Genomic DNA, 21,420 nt, shown 5'->3' with positions numbered 1-21,420 from the left:
TGAAGTTTGGAATATTGATAATGCTTATTGAAGTTTGGAATATTGATAATGCTTATTGAAGTTTGGAATATTGATAATGCTTATTGAAGTTTGGAATATTGATAATGCTTATTGAAGTTTGGAATATTGATTGATAATGCTTATTGAAGTTTGGAATATTGATTGATAATGCTTATTGAAGTTTGGAATATTGATTGATAATGCTTATTGAAGTTTGGAATATTGATTGATAATGCTTATTGAAGTTTGGAATATTGATTGATAATGCTTATTGAAGTTTGGAATATTGATTGATAATGCTTATTGAAGTTTGGAATATTGATTGATAATGCTTATTGAAGTTTGGAATATTGATTGATAATGCTTATTGAAGTTTGGAATATTGATTGATAATGCTTATTGAAGTTTGGAATATTGATTGATAATGCTTATTGAAGTTTGGAATATTGATTGATAATGCTTATTGAAGTTTGGAATATTGATTGATAATGCTTATTGAAGTTTGGAATATTGATTGATAATGCTTATTGAAGTTTGGAATATTGATTGATAATGCTTATTGAAGTTTGGAATATTGATTGATAATGCTTATTGAAGTTTGGAATATTAATTGATAATGCTTATTGAAGTTTGGAATATTAATTGATAATGCTTATTGAAGTTTGGAATATTAATTGATAATGCTTATTGAAGTTTGGAATATTAATTGATAATGCTTATTGAAGTTTGGAATATTAATTGATAATGCTTATTGAAGTTTGGAATATTGATTGATAATGCTTATTGAAGTTTGGAATATTGATTGATAATGCTTATTGAAGTTTGGAATATTGATTGATAATGCTTATTGAAGTTTGGAATATTGATTGATAATGCTTATTGAAGTTTGGAATATTGATTGATAATGCTTATTGAAGTTTGGAATATTAATTGATAATGCTTATTGAAGTTTGGAATATTAATTGATAATGCTTATTGAAGTTTGGAATATTAATTGATAATGCTTATTGAAGTTTGGAATATTAATTGATAATGCTTATTGAAATTACACTAAAAACTTTACTCCTTTTTACATCCTTTGTATAAAACAATCTAATGCACATTATGCCTAGTGGATGTTTCAAAATTCAGGATGATTGGTTAATTTACAAGTGAATCTTATATATAAATGTGTGTGTGTGTATATATATATATATACTAGCAAAGTACCTGTTGCTAACTGGGTTCAAAAACAGCCTACAGAAAATGGACTGTGATTGAAAGTATGATAGGTTATGAAAAGGAGGGGGTTGTAAAGAGATAGGTTTTGATACTCAAAAGTTTGACCCTAAGCAAAATATGAAAGTAAAGATAATTTTCACGAAAATATATTTTTTTATATCAACTTTGTTTCCATTCGTAGCCAAGAGTGACCAACAAAATGATGTTTCCTTACAAAGAGAAAATGTTATATATATATATATATATATAATATAAATATACAAGAAATGTTACCATAATCAATAAAAGTTATTTTATGTTAGAAAATTTCATTGGTTTGTATTTTTAAGTAGTTCGTAAAAATTTTTTTTTTTTTTTTTTTTTTTTTTTTAATTCATGAACCAGTTTAAAAAAAAAAAAAATCAAAATGGCAGTGACTTTGAAATGGAGAGCACCGTTTTCAATTTGGAGGGGCACCTGAGCATTCTGTGTTAACAATTTAAGAGTTCTGTCAACGTAAGGAATATTTATAAACCTATTTTAATGTTTTCCGTTATTTTGTACTTGAGGAATATTCGATTATGGCATGTGTAGTTTATATAAAAATTCATTTAAGTAGTTATCGCCTCAAATTTCATTTTAATTTCGGTTTGCTGAAATTATTTCAAGTAAAGAGCATTAAAAACTATTTCAAAAGAAAAAAAAATCATGAACTGAACTTTTGACTATGGTAACATTTATTTCTTGTATATATATTTTTTTTTTCTTTTTTTTTTTTTTGTAGTCGTTTGTTGGTTTTTCTGCTAAACACTCTTACTAAATATCGACGAAATATCGAAAAACAAAGAAACAAAAACAGTTTTGAAAAATAATGAAGCTTTACTTACTTTAGTAAAATAATCTGAAACAGCAAAATGGGATATTAAAAAAAGTACACGCGTAATTACTCTAGTTTTTTAAAGCAAAGAATCAATATAAATATGAATAAGAAAATGGTGCCCTTTTCAAGCAGAACAGCTTTGTTTCAGTTTTACAGTATTGAACGGTGTAGTATTGCGCCATCGGATTCAGGGTTGTATTATTGTAATGTAAAAAACACGCAGAAAGGGTTGTAATCAACTGAATTCCTTCTAGTACACTGACAAAAGAAGCTAAAACAGATATATAAATAAAAATAATGAGGATGTAAATGTTTTTAAAGACACAAATCACGTGAGTAGGATTTTTTCCTTCTTTTGACATAACAGCTAACGTTCTTATTTATTATTTATCTATTTTCGAAAGAGTGCCACGTGCAAGTGGAGAAGGAAAAAAACAGTTATGCAAAATTTGTGTCGAATTGTCTAAAGTTCCGACTTTTTTTACTTTAACTTTAATAAGAATGTGAATTTATGAGGTGAATTTATTCGGCACCATATGATTGAACTCAAAAAAATAAATAAAAGCTAACATGATTAAAGTTAAGGTGTTATTGTGGACCCTCACCCCTTTTAACAAACCTTGTTAAACTTTGTGACATATTTACATTCTATGGAGGTCAGGCGCAAACGAACACCCAATAATTTTATTATACCATATTTCTTCAAACTGAAACATAATTATCAAAGTATACTTATGCAAATAGATATGAAAAGTCTTTGTTAAAGTTTGTGCCATATTTCCATGGATTACAGGCGCGAAGGCAGACCTCACAATTTTATTATACTATCCCTATTAAAGTTGAAACCTACTTATCAAAGTATTCTTATGTACATCTATATCAAAAACTCTTGTAAACGTTTTTTGTTTTTTGTTTTTTTTCCATACTTTGGGGGCCAGGTGCAAACGCAGACCCCACAATTTTTATGAACCACCATTCTGCCAGATCAAACATACCCATTCCTGATCTTCGATACATCTATCATTATATGTAATCAGTTTTTGTTTTAGTCAACCATATAGGAGCCTATTCGTGACCACACACACATTCAGCTTATATGTATGGCAATTAAGCTACACAGAATATTCTGCGTTTCATTCTCGTCAGGCTTATACAAAGAGTTGTGGTTACCTCACGTTTTTTTTTATATACACACGTTATTGAATTTAAAGTGACCCAGTCGGCTTCCTAGTTTCCACTGCGCCCATCCTAATCAGACAATGAGTGGACACTTTCAGGATAAAGGTACAGTTGACCTTTGGTTCACCTCTTCCTTTATGTACCTTTGTCCTGAAAGTGCTGGCCCATTGGCTTATTAGGATGGGCGGGGTGGAAACTAGGAAACTGATTAGCTAACTAAAACTTCAATAGCATGTCCATATATAAAAAAACGCAAGGTAACCACAACTCTTTGCATAAGACTGATTTCTCACGAGAATGGAATGTTGTGTAGCTTAATTGCCATATATATTTTTATAACATACTACCTAGCTCTACCTATGTCTGGAGCACTGAAGTAAATACTGAAAATTTATGCATGAAATTATATTTTCATATTAATTTGTGATTAAATGAAATAGTCATATATATTTGTCCAATCATTTATAAGGTAATTACTAGGGTTATAACAGCATATTTTCCTTGTTTTGATTCTCAAGTATATATTCATTGATATGTTATGTGGTTCTTGGTTGATTGTCTGTCGGATATATACTCTAGTCAAAACAATGAAAAGAATATGCTGTTGTAATTAATGATGGTCATTTGAGTTAGAAATGGTATTTTCGTCACAAAATGCACAGATTGAATTGACAAATTTAAAGAATATCCATTTTTGTTTAAAATAAAGTTACAGTATTGTTTAAAAAATGCTAATAGAATACATTTCATCTTGTTTTTGGATGACCATTCTCATCTTGGGTGTTTCTTTTTCACATTTTGTCCAATATAACCTCCAGCATTCTCCAGGTATATCTTGTCGAAGAAATTCACATGGAAATCCTTTTAATCCAGAGGTTGCATACTCTTGTTCCATCAGCTATGACCAGGTGGAAGTCTTAAGTAATTCGCAATTGTAGTAGCATTGCCCACACTGAGGGTTGAACCTTCAACCTCCAGAAGAGTTTTACTTAGAACTGAATTTTACCTAGTAGTTTATCTATTATGTCATGGGCCCTTGTGGAGGTTACATTGTCCAAAATGTGAAAATCACTAAAACGGAGAATGGTGATCTGAATAATCTTTATACAGATTTTCAATCTTCCAGAAACGTATACAATTTTTTTTTTTTTTTTTTTTTTTTTTTTTTTTTTTTTTTAAGGTGAAGCAAAGTTACAACTGAAAATAATTAAAAAATGGCAGACTTTCAAGAATGGTTGCAGGATGTCAGTCAACACTTCCAACAAATAACAGATGAGCAGAAGAATGAGACATTAAGTCACCTTTTTAGTGTCAGTGGCTCAAAGCAACTCCTTTATATAGCCAGCATCTTACCTAATTTGCTCTACCGAGATTTTTTTTGGCTGCTTCCTGTCGAACTTTCCATAGATATTTTGAAATATCTTGATGTTGCCTCCTTGTTCAATTGTTCTCTCGTCAACAAACATTGGCACAGTTTAGTAAACTTGTCCGAAATCTGGCGGTTCCATTGTCACCAGCTTTGCATAGTTGACCTTCCTCGCATTGCTGATGCGGCTTATTACAAGAAACTGTTTTTAAAAGTCTCTACTTTACAAGTGGAACCATTGAAATCTGGGGAAGCATTCATTGACGCATACCTAATTGGACATCAAAGCAGAGTAATGGTGGCTTATTACCATAATGGCAAAATTGTTACAGGTAAGTTGTCTTTTTAATATATAAAGCTCGCAAATGTCAATTCTTGACCAAGATTTAAAATTGGATTTCTGCTATGCTAGAAAATCTGATTTCTGCCAAATCGCTGATGCCTTACTGTCTTATTTTCCCACTATTTGGTTGTAATTTTATTTGGCTTTGTTTATTTCATTGTTTCTTTTTCTTCCTTGTCTTACCTTCACTTTCGCTCTTATGGTTATCTCTGAAAACAAGCTTATTAAGGTTTCAAACGATTCATGATTAATAAAGGAGTTAGATGACTTTTTTTTCTTTTTTTTTTTTTTTCAAAGAATGACTTCCTGTCTCTTCCCCCCCCCCTCATATGCACACTCGGTGTATTTCTTAATTTTGATTTGTTTTCCAAGATTTTAATTTCTCTAAACATTTTACAAATGTTTTTCTTAGCACATCATCCCAGCTGTTAGTTTTATGCTCCAACCACATGTGGTGGCCCTTTCAAAGTCAGAAATTTTGATTTAATTGAAAATGGAGACATTTTAAGATCTAAAGGGCAACGCTTGCTTACATTAAAATAGTAAAATTCTGCTTTCAGTTAAACAATTTAATGATGGATAACATGCAAAAATTAAATTTGATGACACAATATGAGACCATGAAAAATATTTCTATTTAACAAATACAAAATTATTAAAACCTGTATGCATTTCTACATTTTAATGTCATAAACGACAGATTGTTTTCAAATGATTATCCAATCTTTTGTCAAACAAAAGAAACTGACTTTTTAGTCCATGATATTGAAACCTTCTTTTTGCCTGGTCTGATTACATATATTTGACAGAGTATGTTCTGAGCTAAGTAAATTCAATATATATATATATATATATAAATTTAAAGGAGATTAGAATAATAGTCTAAAGAGCTAAGTGTATTTTAATGTAATAGTGAAATTACTAGTTTAATTAAAATACAGGAAATGCTCGTTGTAATTTAGATATATAATAAGCTCGATAGTTAAATGTCCTAGAGCTAATTCAATATTAAGTAATGTGATTTATAATTTAAAAGTTTTAAAATTTTTAAAATTTAAAAATCAAAATTTAATTAAATTAAAAATCAGTTTCATAAGAAGGAACAACAACAAAGTCAATTATCTGTACGATCGTTTCGGAAATCCGTGCTTTTTATTTGTGGTATACATGAAGTCACGTAGAATAATTATACATAGTTTTTTTGGTAAGCACGGTCTCCTCATCAGCAAATTTAGGAGGATTTTTATTGAATTGAAAAGACACCAAAAATAAACCTAGCATTAAAAGTAAGGCAGATGAATCTTTTGGTTTTCCTTTTTTTGAAATCAGGAACTGTATTTAAAGTAGTCATTTAGATGTTTGCTATAGAATAAAATAAAAAGCTATAGCAAACATCTAAATGACTACTTTAAATACAGTTCCTGATTTCAAAAAAAAAAAGGAAAACCAAAAGATTCATCTGCCTTACTTTTAATGCTAGGTTTATTTTTGGTGTCTTTTCAATTCAATAAAAATCCTCCTAAATTTGCTGATGAGGAGACCGTGCTTACCAAAAAAACTATGTATAATTATTCTACGTGACTTCATGTATACCACAAATAAAAAGCACGGATTTCCGAAACGATCGTACAGATAATTGACTTTGTTGTTGTTCCTTCTTATGAAACTGATTTTTAATTTAATTAAATTTTGATTTTTAAATTTTAAAAATTTTAAAACTTTTAAATTATAAATCACATTACTTAATATATATATATATATATATATATATATATATATATATATATAAGCTGAATGTCTGTGTGTCTGGTCACGAATAGGCTCCTATATGGTTGACTATTTTAAAAAAAACTGATTACATCTAATGATAGAAGATGTATCGAGACATAGGAACGGGTGTTTGATCTGGCAGAACAGTGGTTCATTAAAATTGTGGGGTCTGCGTTCGTGCCTGGTCCACAAAGTATGGAAATAAAAAAAAATTAAAAAACGTTTACAAATGTTTTTGATATAGATGTACATAAGAATACTTGTATAAGTATGTTTTAACTTAAATAGGGATGGTATAATAAAATTGTGGGGTCTGCGTTCACACTTGGCCTCCATAGAATGGAAATAGGCACAAACTTTAAAGACTTTTCATATCTATCTGCGTAAGTATACTTTGATAATTGTTTCAGTTTGAAGAAATATGATTTAATAAAATTATTGGGTGTTCGTTCGCGCCTGACCTCCATAGAATGGAAATATGTCACAAAGTTTAACAAGGTTTTTTAATATAGATCCACAGAATATTGTGATAAGTGTTTCAGTGTGAACAGGTATGGTATAATAAATTATGGGATTTATCTATTTTATTTTTACTTTCATCATATTTTGCTTTGGGTTTGATACCCTCAAATTCGAAGCTCTCATTACAACCCTTCCTTTTCATAACCTATCATACTTTCATAAATCAGTTCATTTTCTGTACGCTGTTTTTGAACCCAGTCAATGACGGGTACTTTTGCTAGTGTGTGTGTGTGTATATATATATATATATATATATATATATATATATATATATATTAAATTTGAATTGAATATTTTGGTGTTCTGATTTTAGTTTAGAAAATTTGAAAATAACAGAAAATGATTATTAAAAAGTAAATATTCCAATTTTCATCCCTCCATGTAATTACTTTTTACTATTACATGCATTTAAATTGTCTTCAGATTGTGTACTGCCCTCTCCGCATGCACACATGAAAAAGAGCTGGTTGGGAGTTTTTTGATATTGTCCCAACCCAACACTGATTTAGATAAATAACTGTGCCAGCCTGTTCTAGTTGATTTGTTATAATACAACTAGCAAGCCGCACAGTGTTGCCTGGTCATAAAATATATTCAAATTCATTAGATTTCATAATATATATTGTCTCTATCAATTATATTGTACTCTGTATAGTAATGATTTCAAAAATTAAAATTACTTGGATGCCATCAGCTAGAATCGAAATCAAAACGGCTCTCTAGCCTTATTCATTACATCTGATCCATGTCCATATGCATATAAAAACGTAAAAAATGTATAAATATACATTTGCACATCCATACAAGAGCACTTTAAGTTGACTTGCATTTGCCAAGTTTCAATTCTGATGTCCTTAGCAGCTTTTTTTACTGGCTAAGACAAATTGAATTTGTTGTGTATATTAAGTTTCAAGTCTGTAGACCAAAAATTCTGTTTTCTGAGTCTTTTCCTCAGACAGATAGGGTCACATTGTGTTTTTGCCTGTTTTTATTATAAAAACCTATTGAGTAAAACTTAAATAGGTTACAAATGCTTAGCAAGATTACCCTTAACCTTGTGTGGCTTTTGGCCTAGATTAGTGGTGACTCCTTTTATATAACGACATCCTTTTGTGTTATGTAAATGATTAAAATATTAATTAAAATTATAAAATTTTATATACTTTGTGAATGCAAAACTGAAATTGATTTTTATTTATTTTTTTTGTCATTCTAAAATGTTTTTTATATAAAAAGTATTCTTCACACATATGCCTAATTTCAATAAAAATTAGGCTTCTTCTGCAGAATCTGAACCGAACGGTTTTATTTGTTTTTCAATGACGCCACCAGTTTTTTGCAATGAAAGAAAGATGCTAGATGTATTTTTTATTTATTTTTTTTTATATACACTAAAAAAATTACCAAATTTGATTAGTTAAATGCTTTAAATATAGCAACACATCAAAGGCCATAAATAACCAAGTTCTCTGATTCTCTCTCATTTGATCTTGAGCACATGGTACAATGGGGAAAGGGGTGGCTGGTTACTTTTAATGCATCTAATGTTTGACCTTTATTCCTCATCTGAAATGGAACAAGTAAATCAAATCTGTTGCCAAGGCCGCTGGAAAAATGGTGGGATCCTTCTACTGTACCATTAGATATCTCACTACTGATGCAGTTCTCTACCTATATAAAAGCCAGGTATGTCCAAGAATGAACTACTGTTGCTACATCTAGGCAGAAGCTGCTAGAAATATCTTATCCTGCCTTGACAGTTCAAAATAGACTTCATAGCCTAGTGGAGGATGCCCTTTTCTCTTCCCTGCAACCTCTTTCCCACAGAAGACATTACGAGCCTGTTTCTACTTTATCGTTATTTTCATGGCAAGTGCTCGTTTGAACTCCAATCTATGGCTCACCCCTCGCCAAACTTTCACGAAAAACATTCCTCTAGCTGAAACAACTATCAATAATTTTCCCCCACTCTTTATCTGTGCCTAAACCTAAATGTAGATTCCATGAACAAAGCTTTCTTAGAACTTCATGTTTGTGGAACTCTTCTCCATTTGCCTGCTTTCCAGCTGATTACAATTTAGTTGTTTTCAAGTCCAGTGTAAACAAATTCTTGTTGAATCGTCCCCTTAAGTAATCCAATTTACCAAATTTCCACTACTAACGATTACTACAATATTATTCCATTGACTACTGTATACTCATTAACCCTTATGCTCTGGGCATTCATAAGTGGTGACTCCTTTGTGTAAAAAAAAAAAAAAAAAAAAAATTAATAAAAATAAAAAATTACTTTTGACCAAAAATAATTTATTTGGAAATGATGCCCATCACTAGCCGTTTTTCTTTCTTTACAATTTCCTCTTTGTTTCCTTAGAAATAAGACAAATTTTTGAATCTGGAAAGACTGTTTCATCATTGTATGCATGCTGATCTAAGTAATATATATCTAATATAGATAACTTGTTACTTCTATAAAATTTAAATAGTTGATATTTCACTTTATACACTTTTTATAACGTTAAACCCTAATCTCTGCAACTGCCATATTGAATGTGAGTAGCTAATAGCAAAAAAGTTTAAATAAATTTCCTGAACAAGGATGTGTGTTTACTGATTGTACAACCCTAGCTTCACAGTAAACTTTGGAAGGATGCCTATAAAATGCAATTTCAAATTTTCAGATATTTGATATTCCATTCTATGTGTTTTTGTAGCAACACGCGTGTTGGAACCATTTCTTTGACATACTATTACCATATTGGTTATGTCGCGTTATTCTAGATAACACTAGGTCTGAATATGAATTTGCATGCATATACATGAATTTATTTCGTGCAGACAAGAGGTGTATAATAAAACTTGCTAAACAGTGAACATTAACAAATGTAATTACTAACATGAGTCTGTTAAGTCACTGCAATTAAAATAACATGGATTGCCAGGGTAAAATGATTAGAGAATGTATATATAAAGTAAATGTGACTTTATATCATCTGGGAACTATTTGGAGTGCTGCAACCAGTAAAAATAAAAACATGATTAAAGATCTTGTGATGTGTAATATCTGATAATTGTGTCTTGTGAAAACCATGTAAAATGTAGATACGTTTGTCCAGCTTAAGCCAAGAAGAGTGTAATTTTGAATTTTGTACATGTTTAGGGCAAGTATTTTTGTTTTTCAAAATTGAAGAGTTCATTCATTTGTAACCAGCATAACTGGATGTAATTTTAATACTTTAAAGAAAGTAACTCTGAATATACTGAAATTTTGTTGGATATTTCTGAACATTCACAAACTATTTAAACAGATTACTAGTTCTATCAAAATTTGATTTGCATTTCAATGACCATTAGAAATTGGTCTGACCGAGCAAAGTTGACAAAGAATACTTTGAAATTAACTAAGTATATCATTAAGTTTCATAAATAAGTTTACAAATTATGTGTATATATTTAATAATTTTTAACAGTATGCAACTTTAAAATAATGCTTTGTTGAATTTGGAATACAACAAACTGAAATAATGTGAAAAAACCTGTAGTAACTATTATGGCAAGTAAATGGATTTGTTCATTTTTCTCTTTTCTGTCTTTCTCTTTTCTTTTTTTTTTTTTTTTGTCTTCCTCTTAGTTTAGTTTTCTTCCTCTATCTTAAATATTTTGAAAACTAAATCTTTACCCTCGTTTGTCAGGTTCAAATGCTTTTAATCACTCAAGACTGTAGAACTTCCTTTTTAATCAATAATCAAAATTCTGTAAAATAAAAATGAATTGTGCTAACTTTCTATGTTTAGAATTTTGTCTCTTAATTTCTTTAAATGAAGTTTGTTCCCCATTCAAAGACCTGTGACCTAAAAGATCACACGTCGTTGTTGATCTAATTTTAATTGATGACATCATAAAATATATTTTCAGCATCTTCAACAGTGAATATGTTCACAAATACTCACAATCTGATACAATACTCTGGCTGTCCATTGTCAAGCAATGGGATTGCTTGATTACATGCTCCTAAACTATTATGTAGAGCATAGTTGAAAGACTCAACCATGTCACCTACAGCGTTTAATAACTAGGATGACACTGGTGTTTCAGCAGCTTTCAAAGAACACTGAAGGCCACATGCTTAAAGTTCATATTGTAAATGGAAGATAGCTTAAAGTGAGTTGTTTGGCAGAAGCTACTATAGTAGATGTACTTTGAATTTTGAGAAATCATTTTCCTCAAAATTGTCTTTGCCATGATCTGTATGTAACTTTGAACTATCATTTACGTGTGAGGGTCATTCCAAAGTAATGCCTCCTATTTTTTTTTTATTCTGCCCAAATGGATCAGAGGATTGCATTATGATGACTGACCTTATGCCTTCATGACCTGAAAGTTTAATTTCTGTTGCTTGACGGTGTGAGACACTAAGAAAGCAACCCCCTGTCATGGACATTCATCAGAAGCAGGGAAGCATATTTTTTCTCCATGCAGAAGAAATTGAATTGATCAACATTCACAGATATCTGAATGCTTAAGAAGCAGATGTAGTTGTCAGCACAATTAGATGGGTTCGATTACAGAGTAGCAACATGTGAGTGATACGGTGCACTTCACATGCTCTTGCACAGCCATCATCTCAGAAAACATTATACCTTTATCAACTCCTGCATGCTGATCAGTGGTTCACACTGAATGAAATGCATGTAGAGTTGAATGTGGGTGTCTGTGCATTGGAAGCGATGTTTTCATCCCTAAGATACAAAATGTGTGTTAGGCGAGTTCCACGAATGTTTACGCAGGACCAAAAGGACCAGTGACAGGATGTTTGAACTTGTTCAATCCGTACGAAATAGGGAACAGTCTTGGAACACCCCATCACTGACGGAACGTGGTGTTACTACTACTACAAGCCCAAGTGGCAGTTGATTGAATGCCACCATTCATTCTCCAGCAAAATTCAATATACAGACCTCTGCGGGTAAGGTGATATGCATCTTGTTCTGGGATAGGAAGGGCATCATCCTCCTGGATTTCTTAGAATCAGAATTGACTGTTAACTTTGACTGTTATATTGACAAAGCTGAAGGCCAGGATTGCCTATGTACGGCTAGAGAAAAGGGACATTCTATTTTTAACACAATAATGCCAGGCCACACAAGTTTGAAAACCACAGAATGTGTGACAGTTTGGCTGAATCGTGTTATCTCGCCCATCATATAGTCCTGATTGGCACTGTCAGGCTTGTTTTAACAAGAAGAACTCGTTATGTGGGCAGCGTTAGAAAAAATGGACCACCTAGATAGGCACTGATTTTTACAACTGAGGTATCAAGGCTCTCATTCATTGCTGATAAAAGTGCATTAAGAGTGGTGGTGTCTATAGAAAAATTCTAGAACACCAAAGGCTGCTCGTTTAATAGTACCACTCCTGTTTTTGTAGTGCTTTAATTTTAGTTCAAAAATAGGAGGCAATTCTTTTGGAACAACCCTAATGTCTATATCTCAATATATAATTACTTTATCTGTTTGTGTGAGGAACACAGTCTCTATTGATCAAACTGATCATTTTTGGCTTGAAACTTTAAAGGATTTGGACCTGTGAAATAAATTTGATCTGGATTTTTAGATGGCAAAAATAACTGCTAAGGGGGTAAATTTTTTTTTTTTTTTTTTTTTTTTTTTTAATTGGAACTTGGCAGGCGTGAGTTGACTTGAAGGTCTTTTGTACACATGTGCAAATATACATTTATGTTAATGTAGGTTAATTAGTTGATATCCATCTGTTCTCAGATAGTAATGAATAAGACTGGAGTGCTAAATGTTTTGGTTTCAATTCTAGCTGATGACACCCCTGTCACTTTAAAATTTTTTTTTTTTTTATACACCTCTTTCCATCTAAACTGCTTACTGTTGTTTTAACCTCCCCCCCTCTTCCGCTACTACCACTTTTTTTACACCATCTCCACACACCCGGGAAATGCTGGGCACCTTCACTAGTATATATAATAAGGAAACCCAAAATTTATGTTTATCAACGTCTTGTCTTTATTTCAAGAAATTTCTCTGAGTGATTGATTATAAACTCTAATAGAAATGCTGCAATGGCTTCTACAATTTCTCCATTGATCTGAAAACTTATTTAAACAGGATCTGAATTTAGATCCAGGTTAGCTATTTTACACTACAAAAAATATTGGTAAAAAAAAATCGCTCCATTTCATACACATGAAATATTTTAACTATGGTTCGTGCAACAAAACGAACAAAAACTTTATAAAATCACACCACATCTTTTTCATTTTATTTATTTATTTTTTTTCAAGCAGCTATTTAATTTAAAGAAAAATTCCACCTTCCATGTCATTATGTATTTTGGATTCTAATGTTTTATTCGGAAAAGAATGAATGCATTGTTTTGACATTACAAATGCATTAGATATTTTTAAGTATTGTACTTGTATTTTATTTCTTTGCATCAATCACTCCAAGGAAGTTCTTGAAATAAAAACGAAATGTTGACAAAAATATTACATTTTTTATTATCTTATCTGTTTATTTTTATTACAGGTTCTGATGACCACACAGTCAAAGTGTGGGACTGTAAAACGGAGGAATATGACTTGACTTTTCAAACACATACTGTCAGCGATGTCCGACTAGACGGCAATGTCATCTATACTTCCTCATTCAATGGGTCAATTGAGAGCTGGCATGTCTCCCAAGGTTTTCACAAATGTTATGTCGGTCATGTGTCGGCCGTCCTCAGCATCGATATCTGCCTTGAACTTTCCATCCTTGTCAGTGGATCTGCAGATCTCACCACGAAAGTCTGGGACCTTTCTTCTACAAGTGTACTGGCCACATTGGCTGGTCAACACAAGGATTGGGTGATCAAAGTAAAAGTGCTCTACCAGAATGACAGTGACTCTTACTTATTGGTCAGTACTGACAAGAAGACTTGTTACATATGGGAAATGTCGCTCGACCACCAAGTTAATAATCTCCAGCTGGTACATCATTCCGACTATCAAATCGTTCCTCATTTACTTTTTGAAGGCACAAATGTCATACGGATTTGTTTTATATCTGATGATGCTTCACATGGATTTATAGACACGTACAATATCACTCCTATACTGACCCTTGTTCAAAAGATCGATCTTCCACACAGTGTACTAAATATTCAACTTCTGTTGGGCGTCGGACATAAATTTGTTTTGGTTTTAAATAGTCTGTATGGAGATGAATATTTGTCTTTATTTAATCTTTATGACAAAACCCTTCTTATGAGACACTCTGTTCCACCCATAAGGTATTTTATTATTTTTGTTTCTTGTATTATTTAGATTATTCAAACTGTCTTCATCTTGAGTGTTATTCTCACATTGTGATCAATGTAATCACAGATTTTCTTCAAATGTATATTGTTGAAATCTTTCTAACATGCTCTGAAATTGGCATGGAATGTCGAACCAAACTTTTATTTAATCTATGGAGTATCCTGCTTTCATTTCATCAGCTATGATGACAGGGTGGAAGTTTTGAGTAATTCAAAATTGTATTAGTATCGCCTGCACTGAAGATTGAACTTTCAGAAGAGTGCCACCTAGAACTGAATTTTACACCTGGTTCTTGTCCATTGCATCATAGGTTTTGCAGATTCCAGAGTTTGACTAAGATTCTTGACTTTGATAAGATGCACCTGAAAGTCTGAAATTAAATTTGCTGGAATGTGCGAATAACATTTAAGATGAGAACAGTACTTCAAATAATCCAAATAATAACCTAATTAGATATAAAGTATAACCACATACCATCTTTGCTTTGATGCAATACATTGGTAAATATTTGATATTTAACTGAACTTCGATAGTTTTTTGTTTTATTCGCTCTTGTCATGTTTGAGTATCAAATGTCCCCAATCAAATATCACATTGTCATTTCAAAGATTAACTTTTTACACAAAACTATAATACTTTTTTCTTTTTTTTCCCCCCCAATTTTCTTACCAGTTTGTTCAAGCTGAGCATGGTGGATCGTACTGGATGCCAAACATTCACTCATTAACTTGGATATTCCAACTGAGATCTTGAGATTCTGACAATGTCTTTAAGTGAAATTGTTTAGATCTCTTGCACTTGGTTCACTGAGTATATTTTCCAAGTAGTCTTTGAAATTCTTTTTCATGAGTTCAGTTGCTCCTATAATTTCTGGAATAATGGTCATCCTAAGATTCCAGTTTCATGTCATACATAAATTACATCAGTATTTCTTCATCTTTTCCCTTTCTCAGCTCTGTTTAACCCAGCATCATTGGGGACACTAACTTCTAAGGTTGCTTCTTTCTCATTGTCTCCTATCACTATCAAGTTTTATTACTCCGTTTTTCTAGGTAAATAACTGTAGGGATTGCATAGTGATAGTGGATGGTGCATGACTTATTTCCAACTTTTTTTTTTTTTTTCTGGAATGTTCCCAAGACTTGCTGTTGCATTTCACATTCAACTTTTTAGTGTCCAGTGGAGATATTTACACCCTCCATGGTGTTGCATTGTATAGTAGCTGTCCTCCAGCAGAACCTTATAGTTGGATGTCAGGTGGTTCACACTACTTCTGTGGGGGAGAACCTGTACTTGCTGTCCTGAGACCACTCATTTTCTTAAAAGCATTGGTCATCAAGCTTTGATCTTTGGCAGTCATTATAATCCTCGCCTAAATGATTAGATCCTCTTTTTAGCCAGTCTAGAGACTTATCTATATAGTTCTGGGTGAAATCACCCAGAAAATACTTGTTGGTTGGCCCATTCTTTCAATGCTTGTTTTCTGATTCTGTCTCATTTGTAAGACAGTTTGTCCAAAATGTTTGACCAGTTTCATGATGGAGGTTGTTCTGCTGTCTCTTGTTTTGTGATGTTGGTGCACCATTTTGAGGTTTTGATTTTTAGGAGCTCATCAGATATTGCCTGGTGCTCACGATAGTCACATGATACTAATGGTCAATTTCTGAGAGACCCATACTTCCTGCTTTTCTGGGCATAGAGCCTAGGTAGACACTGGTTTCAATATATTATTCTGTACAGTGTCAACATTTTCCATATTTTAGTGTCCAATTTGTTTGTCCTTTTGTGGTCAGTCGACAATGCCAAAGCTGGATAGTTGGTTAATGATAGTGATCTTGTTTTGGTTTGAAAGTTCAGTTTTACAGATTTTCCGTACACTAAGTATGTTTTCACTGCCAATTTTTTTCTCATCTTGGAATGCTGAATTGAATCCTTCTCTTCTATGCCCAATGTATTTGTATTTTTCCTGCTCTTCTAGGTCATTCATGTCCGTAACTTAATCCAGCAGTATGCTTTCTGTTTGGATCCTCTTCCTAGCTCTGATTGAGCACTTGGCACATTTGTCCAAACCAAACTTCATTCTTTAGAGAAATTATGTACAACCTGCAAGAGTTGCATTAAGTTGATGTCTGAGTTGGCAAACATTTTGAGGTTATCCATGAAGAAAGGGTGGTTTTGTTTGGGTCTTGTTGGCAGCTCTTGGCTCAGATAGTAGGAATTTTGTTTTTTATTGAGTAACTTAACAAATCTATCGCCAGGCAGAAGAGTAAAGATTCCTCCCCTGATCTTGAGGTTATTGATATTTTTATTTATTTATTTTATTTTTTTAATTTTTTTTTTTTTTAGTGTGACTTAATGTCATGGTTGTTTGTCACATTTTTATATGTACAACCATGTTTTTTTTTATTTTAGATTGCTAGGCACCGCAGTAGCCATGTGTGTGGCCCACTATCATATCCCTTTTGGTAATCCATCTACACCATATTTAGCTTTCTTTGTCTCTTCTTACAGTCCTCAAGAATGTTCTTATTGATTAATAACTAATCCTTGGTGTCTAAACATTTCTTCCTACAACGTGCTTGTTCTTTTCCAAGTATGCTCTAGAAGAGAGGTGTTGATAGATGCTGTCTGAAACCAGACAAGTGAAGAGCTTGTAGGTAGTAGTGAGACAGCAGATTAGTCGGTACTTACTAGGGCGTTGCTTCAGTCATTTTCAGTATGAAAATTGTATCCCTTTTTAAAAGCCATGCTGGCACTGCTTCTTCACCCCTCAATAGTCTGAAGCGACTGTTATAATGACCATGCAGTGCTGTTAGTTGTTTAAGCCAGAAATTGGGTAGATTTTCTATCCCAGGCTTTTTTCTAGAACTTATTCAGCTTTTGTCTTGTGCCAGCTGTTATCTCTGGCTTTAGCATTTCAAGGTTTTTTTTTTTTTTTTTTTTTTTTTTTTTTGCAACATTTTGATCCATTGGGTCTCTTCATTGTAGGTAACCTCGTTTTCAAACAGGGTCCTCCAATAATCCAGCTCTAGCTTTTCATGTGACTTTTTTACCGTTATTGTGTTCCTTATTGGGTTACAGTGGAATAGTCGGATATTTCTTCAGATATTTATGTAACGAAATAATTGGTGTCTAATAATTATTCGATCATCCAAATCAAACTGATATAAGGGAGATCACTCTAATTTCAAACTGCGCCTTTGGATAGTACTGGAGTTATTTCCCTTTCATCGCATTCATTTCAGAAATCGCAAACCAAATATGATTTTAGTTGTAATGCAAACAGTTATTTTATGAAAAATGTTGCTTAAACCATTTATTTTTCAGTTTTCACCCTATTCTTGTTTTCCTTTTTATTCTTTTAGCAAGTACTGGCATCCTGCCCTCAAGTTTCCTCTCTACGTTCTTCAGCTCCATTACTTTTGTGCCTTACTTGAGCCAACATGCACTACAAGCGCGACAAGGAATTGTTTTATTTGAGAATTTCTTTCTACAACTCATTTTGGAGCTTCTGTTTCCAACGTGATTTTTTTTGCTGTTGAAAATTAGGAACCGTTATTTTAATACTGTAGAGTATCGCAGCATATCTGGTTCAACTCCGTGAAGGATGTGTACACGTGGCACAAGTTTCTGGAGAGCAACATTCATCCATTTTTATTGCTTCCTTTGTAGCTTTCATGGATTTTGGCAGCTTAGGTCTTTCCTTTAATCTCATCCTCTGGACCTCCTCAATAGTCTTACGTAGCTCTTCCTCCAATGCCAGTTGCTTATCATCCAGTTCCAGAAATTCCTGAGGTAGTGGGGTGTTCGGTGTGTAAGAAACTTTGTGAAAAATATTGAATAATTCGACCCCCCTGTCTTTCCAAGGTTATAACTACTCGAAAAATGTAATTCAAACCCTTTTTTTTTTCTTTTTTTTTTTCAATTAATGGGCCAAGGTTTCATTTAAAAAAAAAATAAATAAATAAAAAATAAAAACGTGATTTTAAAAAAAAAAAAAAAAAAAAAAAAAGTTTTAAATTTCGGACTTTACAGGTAAATTTCTAAAAAAAACACTACTTTTTTTGTTTTAAATTTGAGTATATTATTTATTGATCTTTTCTCTTCGATTTGTGATATAAAACTTTGAGTAAATTAATGATTTACTTTTTAATAGACATTTCAAAATGGGGGGGGCGTGAATTAAAAAAAAAAAAAAGTCTAAATTATTATATTCCGTTTATTGGAAAGAGCATAAAATTCCACATTGACCCTGAAAATATCGTAAAAATTGAATCAATAGAAAAATTTTGGTAGATTTTTAAAGTTTAAAAATTGAAAAATACTGAACTCGTAAAATTGAATTAATTTCATTACTGTTTTTTAAAAAATAAAAAAAAATGTTTCTATTACTTTTTATACAACTTTAGTTTATTTTGGAAGTATAATCCATAAAGAAAATAAACAACTCACTTTTAAGAGAAATTATGAGTTTTTTTTTTATATTTTATTTGCAGTTTCGTGTTAGGGGTGTCAAATTCCTACAAAAATTCTGATGTTACTATGCTATTTTTAAAATATTTTAAAGTTAAATTAGTTTCACACAATCTTTTTTATTAAATTGTTAGAAGGAAGTGCAGAATAGTTAAGAATCGGAATCGCTTTCTAAATGTTATTTTAAGATGGAAACATAAGTACACCAGTTAGTGTTGTTGTTACAGATGTTGACAGTAGCGTACTCGTCGTAATGAGGAAGAACCACCGTCTAGTGAGGGACTATTATAACTGTTTAATACCCTTTTGTTAAACTGTTTGAGGAAATGTTGGCAAGAGGATGCTTTTGTATTTTTCTGTTTTGATGTTATCTCTTCAGATATTTATGTAACGAAATAATTGGTGTCTAATAATTATTCGATCATCCAAATCAAACTGATATAAGGGAGATCACTCTAATTTCAAAATGCGCCTTGGGATAGTACTGGAGTTATTTCCCTTTCATCGCATTTATTTCAGAAATCGCAAACCAAATATGATTTTAGTTGTAATGCAAAGTCTTTTATTTTATGAAAAATACAGATTTTTATATTTTGTCGACAAATTGTTCAATATCTCAATCACAAATCAAATCACAAGGCAGGTGCAAAAGAATGTGGACTCTCTGTAATGCTAAAAAATTACTCGCCTGAGAGTATTCGATGTCTTTGCAAGGGCAAAATTCATCCATACATGGAGTTTTGTTGCCATATCGAAGCCGGGGCATCTACCACTAATTCTTCTTTGCTGGACAGGGTCCAAAAAATGCCTAAAATCTAACAGGTTCCACACTGTCAATCAAGCTCTTACCTCTGTCCCATCATTGCAATGTTGCATCCCTGTGCCTGTTCTACAAGTTTAATGGAATGTGCTCTGAACATTTAGCACTGGTGCTCCTTCAACATACATACCCCCCCCCCCCCCAGTAACCAACAAGCAGCAAAGTCAACTCTTTCACTGAGATTCCTAGGTGCCAGAAAGCCTTCTCCTCTAAGAGCTTCTTCCCTTAAACTGCTGGACTTTGAAATTCCCACCACCCCTGCTCAACTTGTCTGCTGTTAGACACAATTCCAAATAGTAGCCCCTTATGTCTAAGTCACAGTATATACCTTGTGTAGAGTGAAAGAATAAAAAAACGAAAATTGAATTTTTTCATTTTAATTTTACAAATTCTTTTATCGAAAGGCAAAGATGTTATGAACTCAAAAATGGCATCCTTATACCAGATTAGTGCATGTGATAGATAATGAGATTGGCCTTCTAAACTGGATGCAAACAAAGAAGTCCGAGTCCTTATTTACTTGCCATGCCACATGGGCAGTTAAACACATTCAGAACAGATACTACACTTTGGCCATGTCATTTGACTTTTAAAAAAGAGCAGAGTGCACATGTGAGGAAATAACTTAGAATTTATCATTTTCTTCTGCAAACGAAAGATTGAACATCCAATTCCATGCTCTAGCTTCCACCTTAATCCATACACCAAGTCTGTCCTTTCACCCTAGGCAAAGAAGAATGGGGATTATGCATGATCGGACTGTCTGCTAATAGTCATCCATCCTTTTACTGTCTGTCATTTTGTTGCCTCACCTGATTATGAGAGTTAGAAGTGGATATAGTAAATAAAGGGAACTTCTGCTTTCTTGCTAACCACTGACTGTTGTCAGTTTTAAATTGGATACTTATGTAGTATAAGAACTGTGCTATTGTTGGAATCATTCTGCCGGTTTACTGAAAACGCCAAAGTGTATAGAATGAAAGTTTGGGCAATTTTTCAGAACATTTCAATTCAAATCAAATTTTCATTGTAATGTAAGTTTGAATAACTATCAATCAATAGCAAACAAGTTTTTTTTCCCCCTTTAAATCATAAACTTGTCAATAAATATAATAAACCAATGATAGCAAAGGTATTTATAATTTTTGTATTAAGACCTTCATCATTTTAGTACCTTCCAGGGTTTCCTGTAAATAGCACAGACAATTCCATCAAAAACAGTCGGTATACTGCATAAGTACTTAAAATCAAATGTTTTATTTTTAAGCAAATTCTATTTTTGTTCATATATGCAAATACATTCTTCGTGTTGTCATTTTCAAGATTTTTACATTTTTTTTTTTTTTTTTTTTTTTTTTTTTTTAAGTCAGAATCCTCATTTCATCATGGTCCAGTGCTTTTCAGTTTGCCATATTCTTTTGTGAGGTCACCATAAAAGTTTTGTCAATTTCATTTTGTCTTTTCAATTATCTCAGATCAGGTCTTTCACTTAGTTTTTCGACCATTTCTCATTTGTATTGTCATTTCTCCAATTTTTGTT

General features: G+C 32.2%; 1 protein-coding gene across 1 annotated transcript in view; it reads left to right on the top strand.

Moving 5' to 3' along the window:
* The window catches only part of LOC145297686 (F-box/WD repeat-containing protein 2-like), a 41,730-nt gene that overhangs the window by 14,147 nt on the left and 6,163 nt on the right, over positions 1-21,420 (top strand). The window contains exons 2-3 of the mRNA XM_080143883.1: positions 4,440-4,957; positions 13,815-14,559. Coding sequence (XP_080000009.1) covers positions 4,474-4,957; positions 13,815-14,559 — 1,229 coding nt within the window. The 5' untranslated portion in view covers positions 4,440-4,473. The remainder of the gene's footprint in view (positions 1-4,439; positions 4,958-13,814; positions 14,560-21,420) is intronic.

The sequence above is a fragment of the Euprymna scolopes genome, chromosome 18 (assembly GCF_053919585.1).
Source record: "Euprymna scolopes isolate OS-2025 chromosome 18, ASM5391958v1, whole genome shotgun sequence".
Lineage (NCBI taxonomy): Eukaryota > Metazoa > Mollusca > Cephalopoda > Sepiida > Sepiolidae > Euprymna > Euprymna scolopes.
The sequence above is the reverse complement of the archived record's forward strand: the minus strand, read 5'-3'. Positions and strand labels throughout refer to the sequence as shown.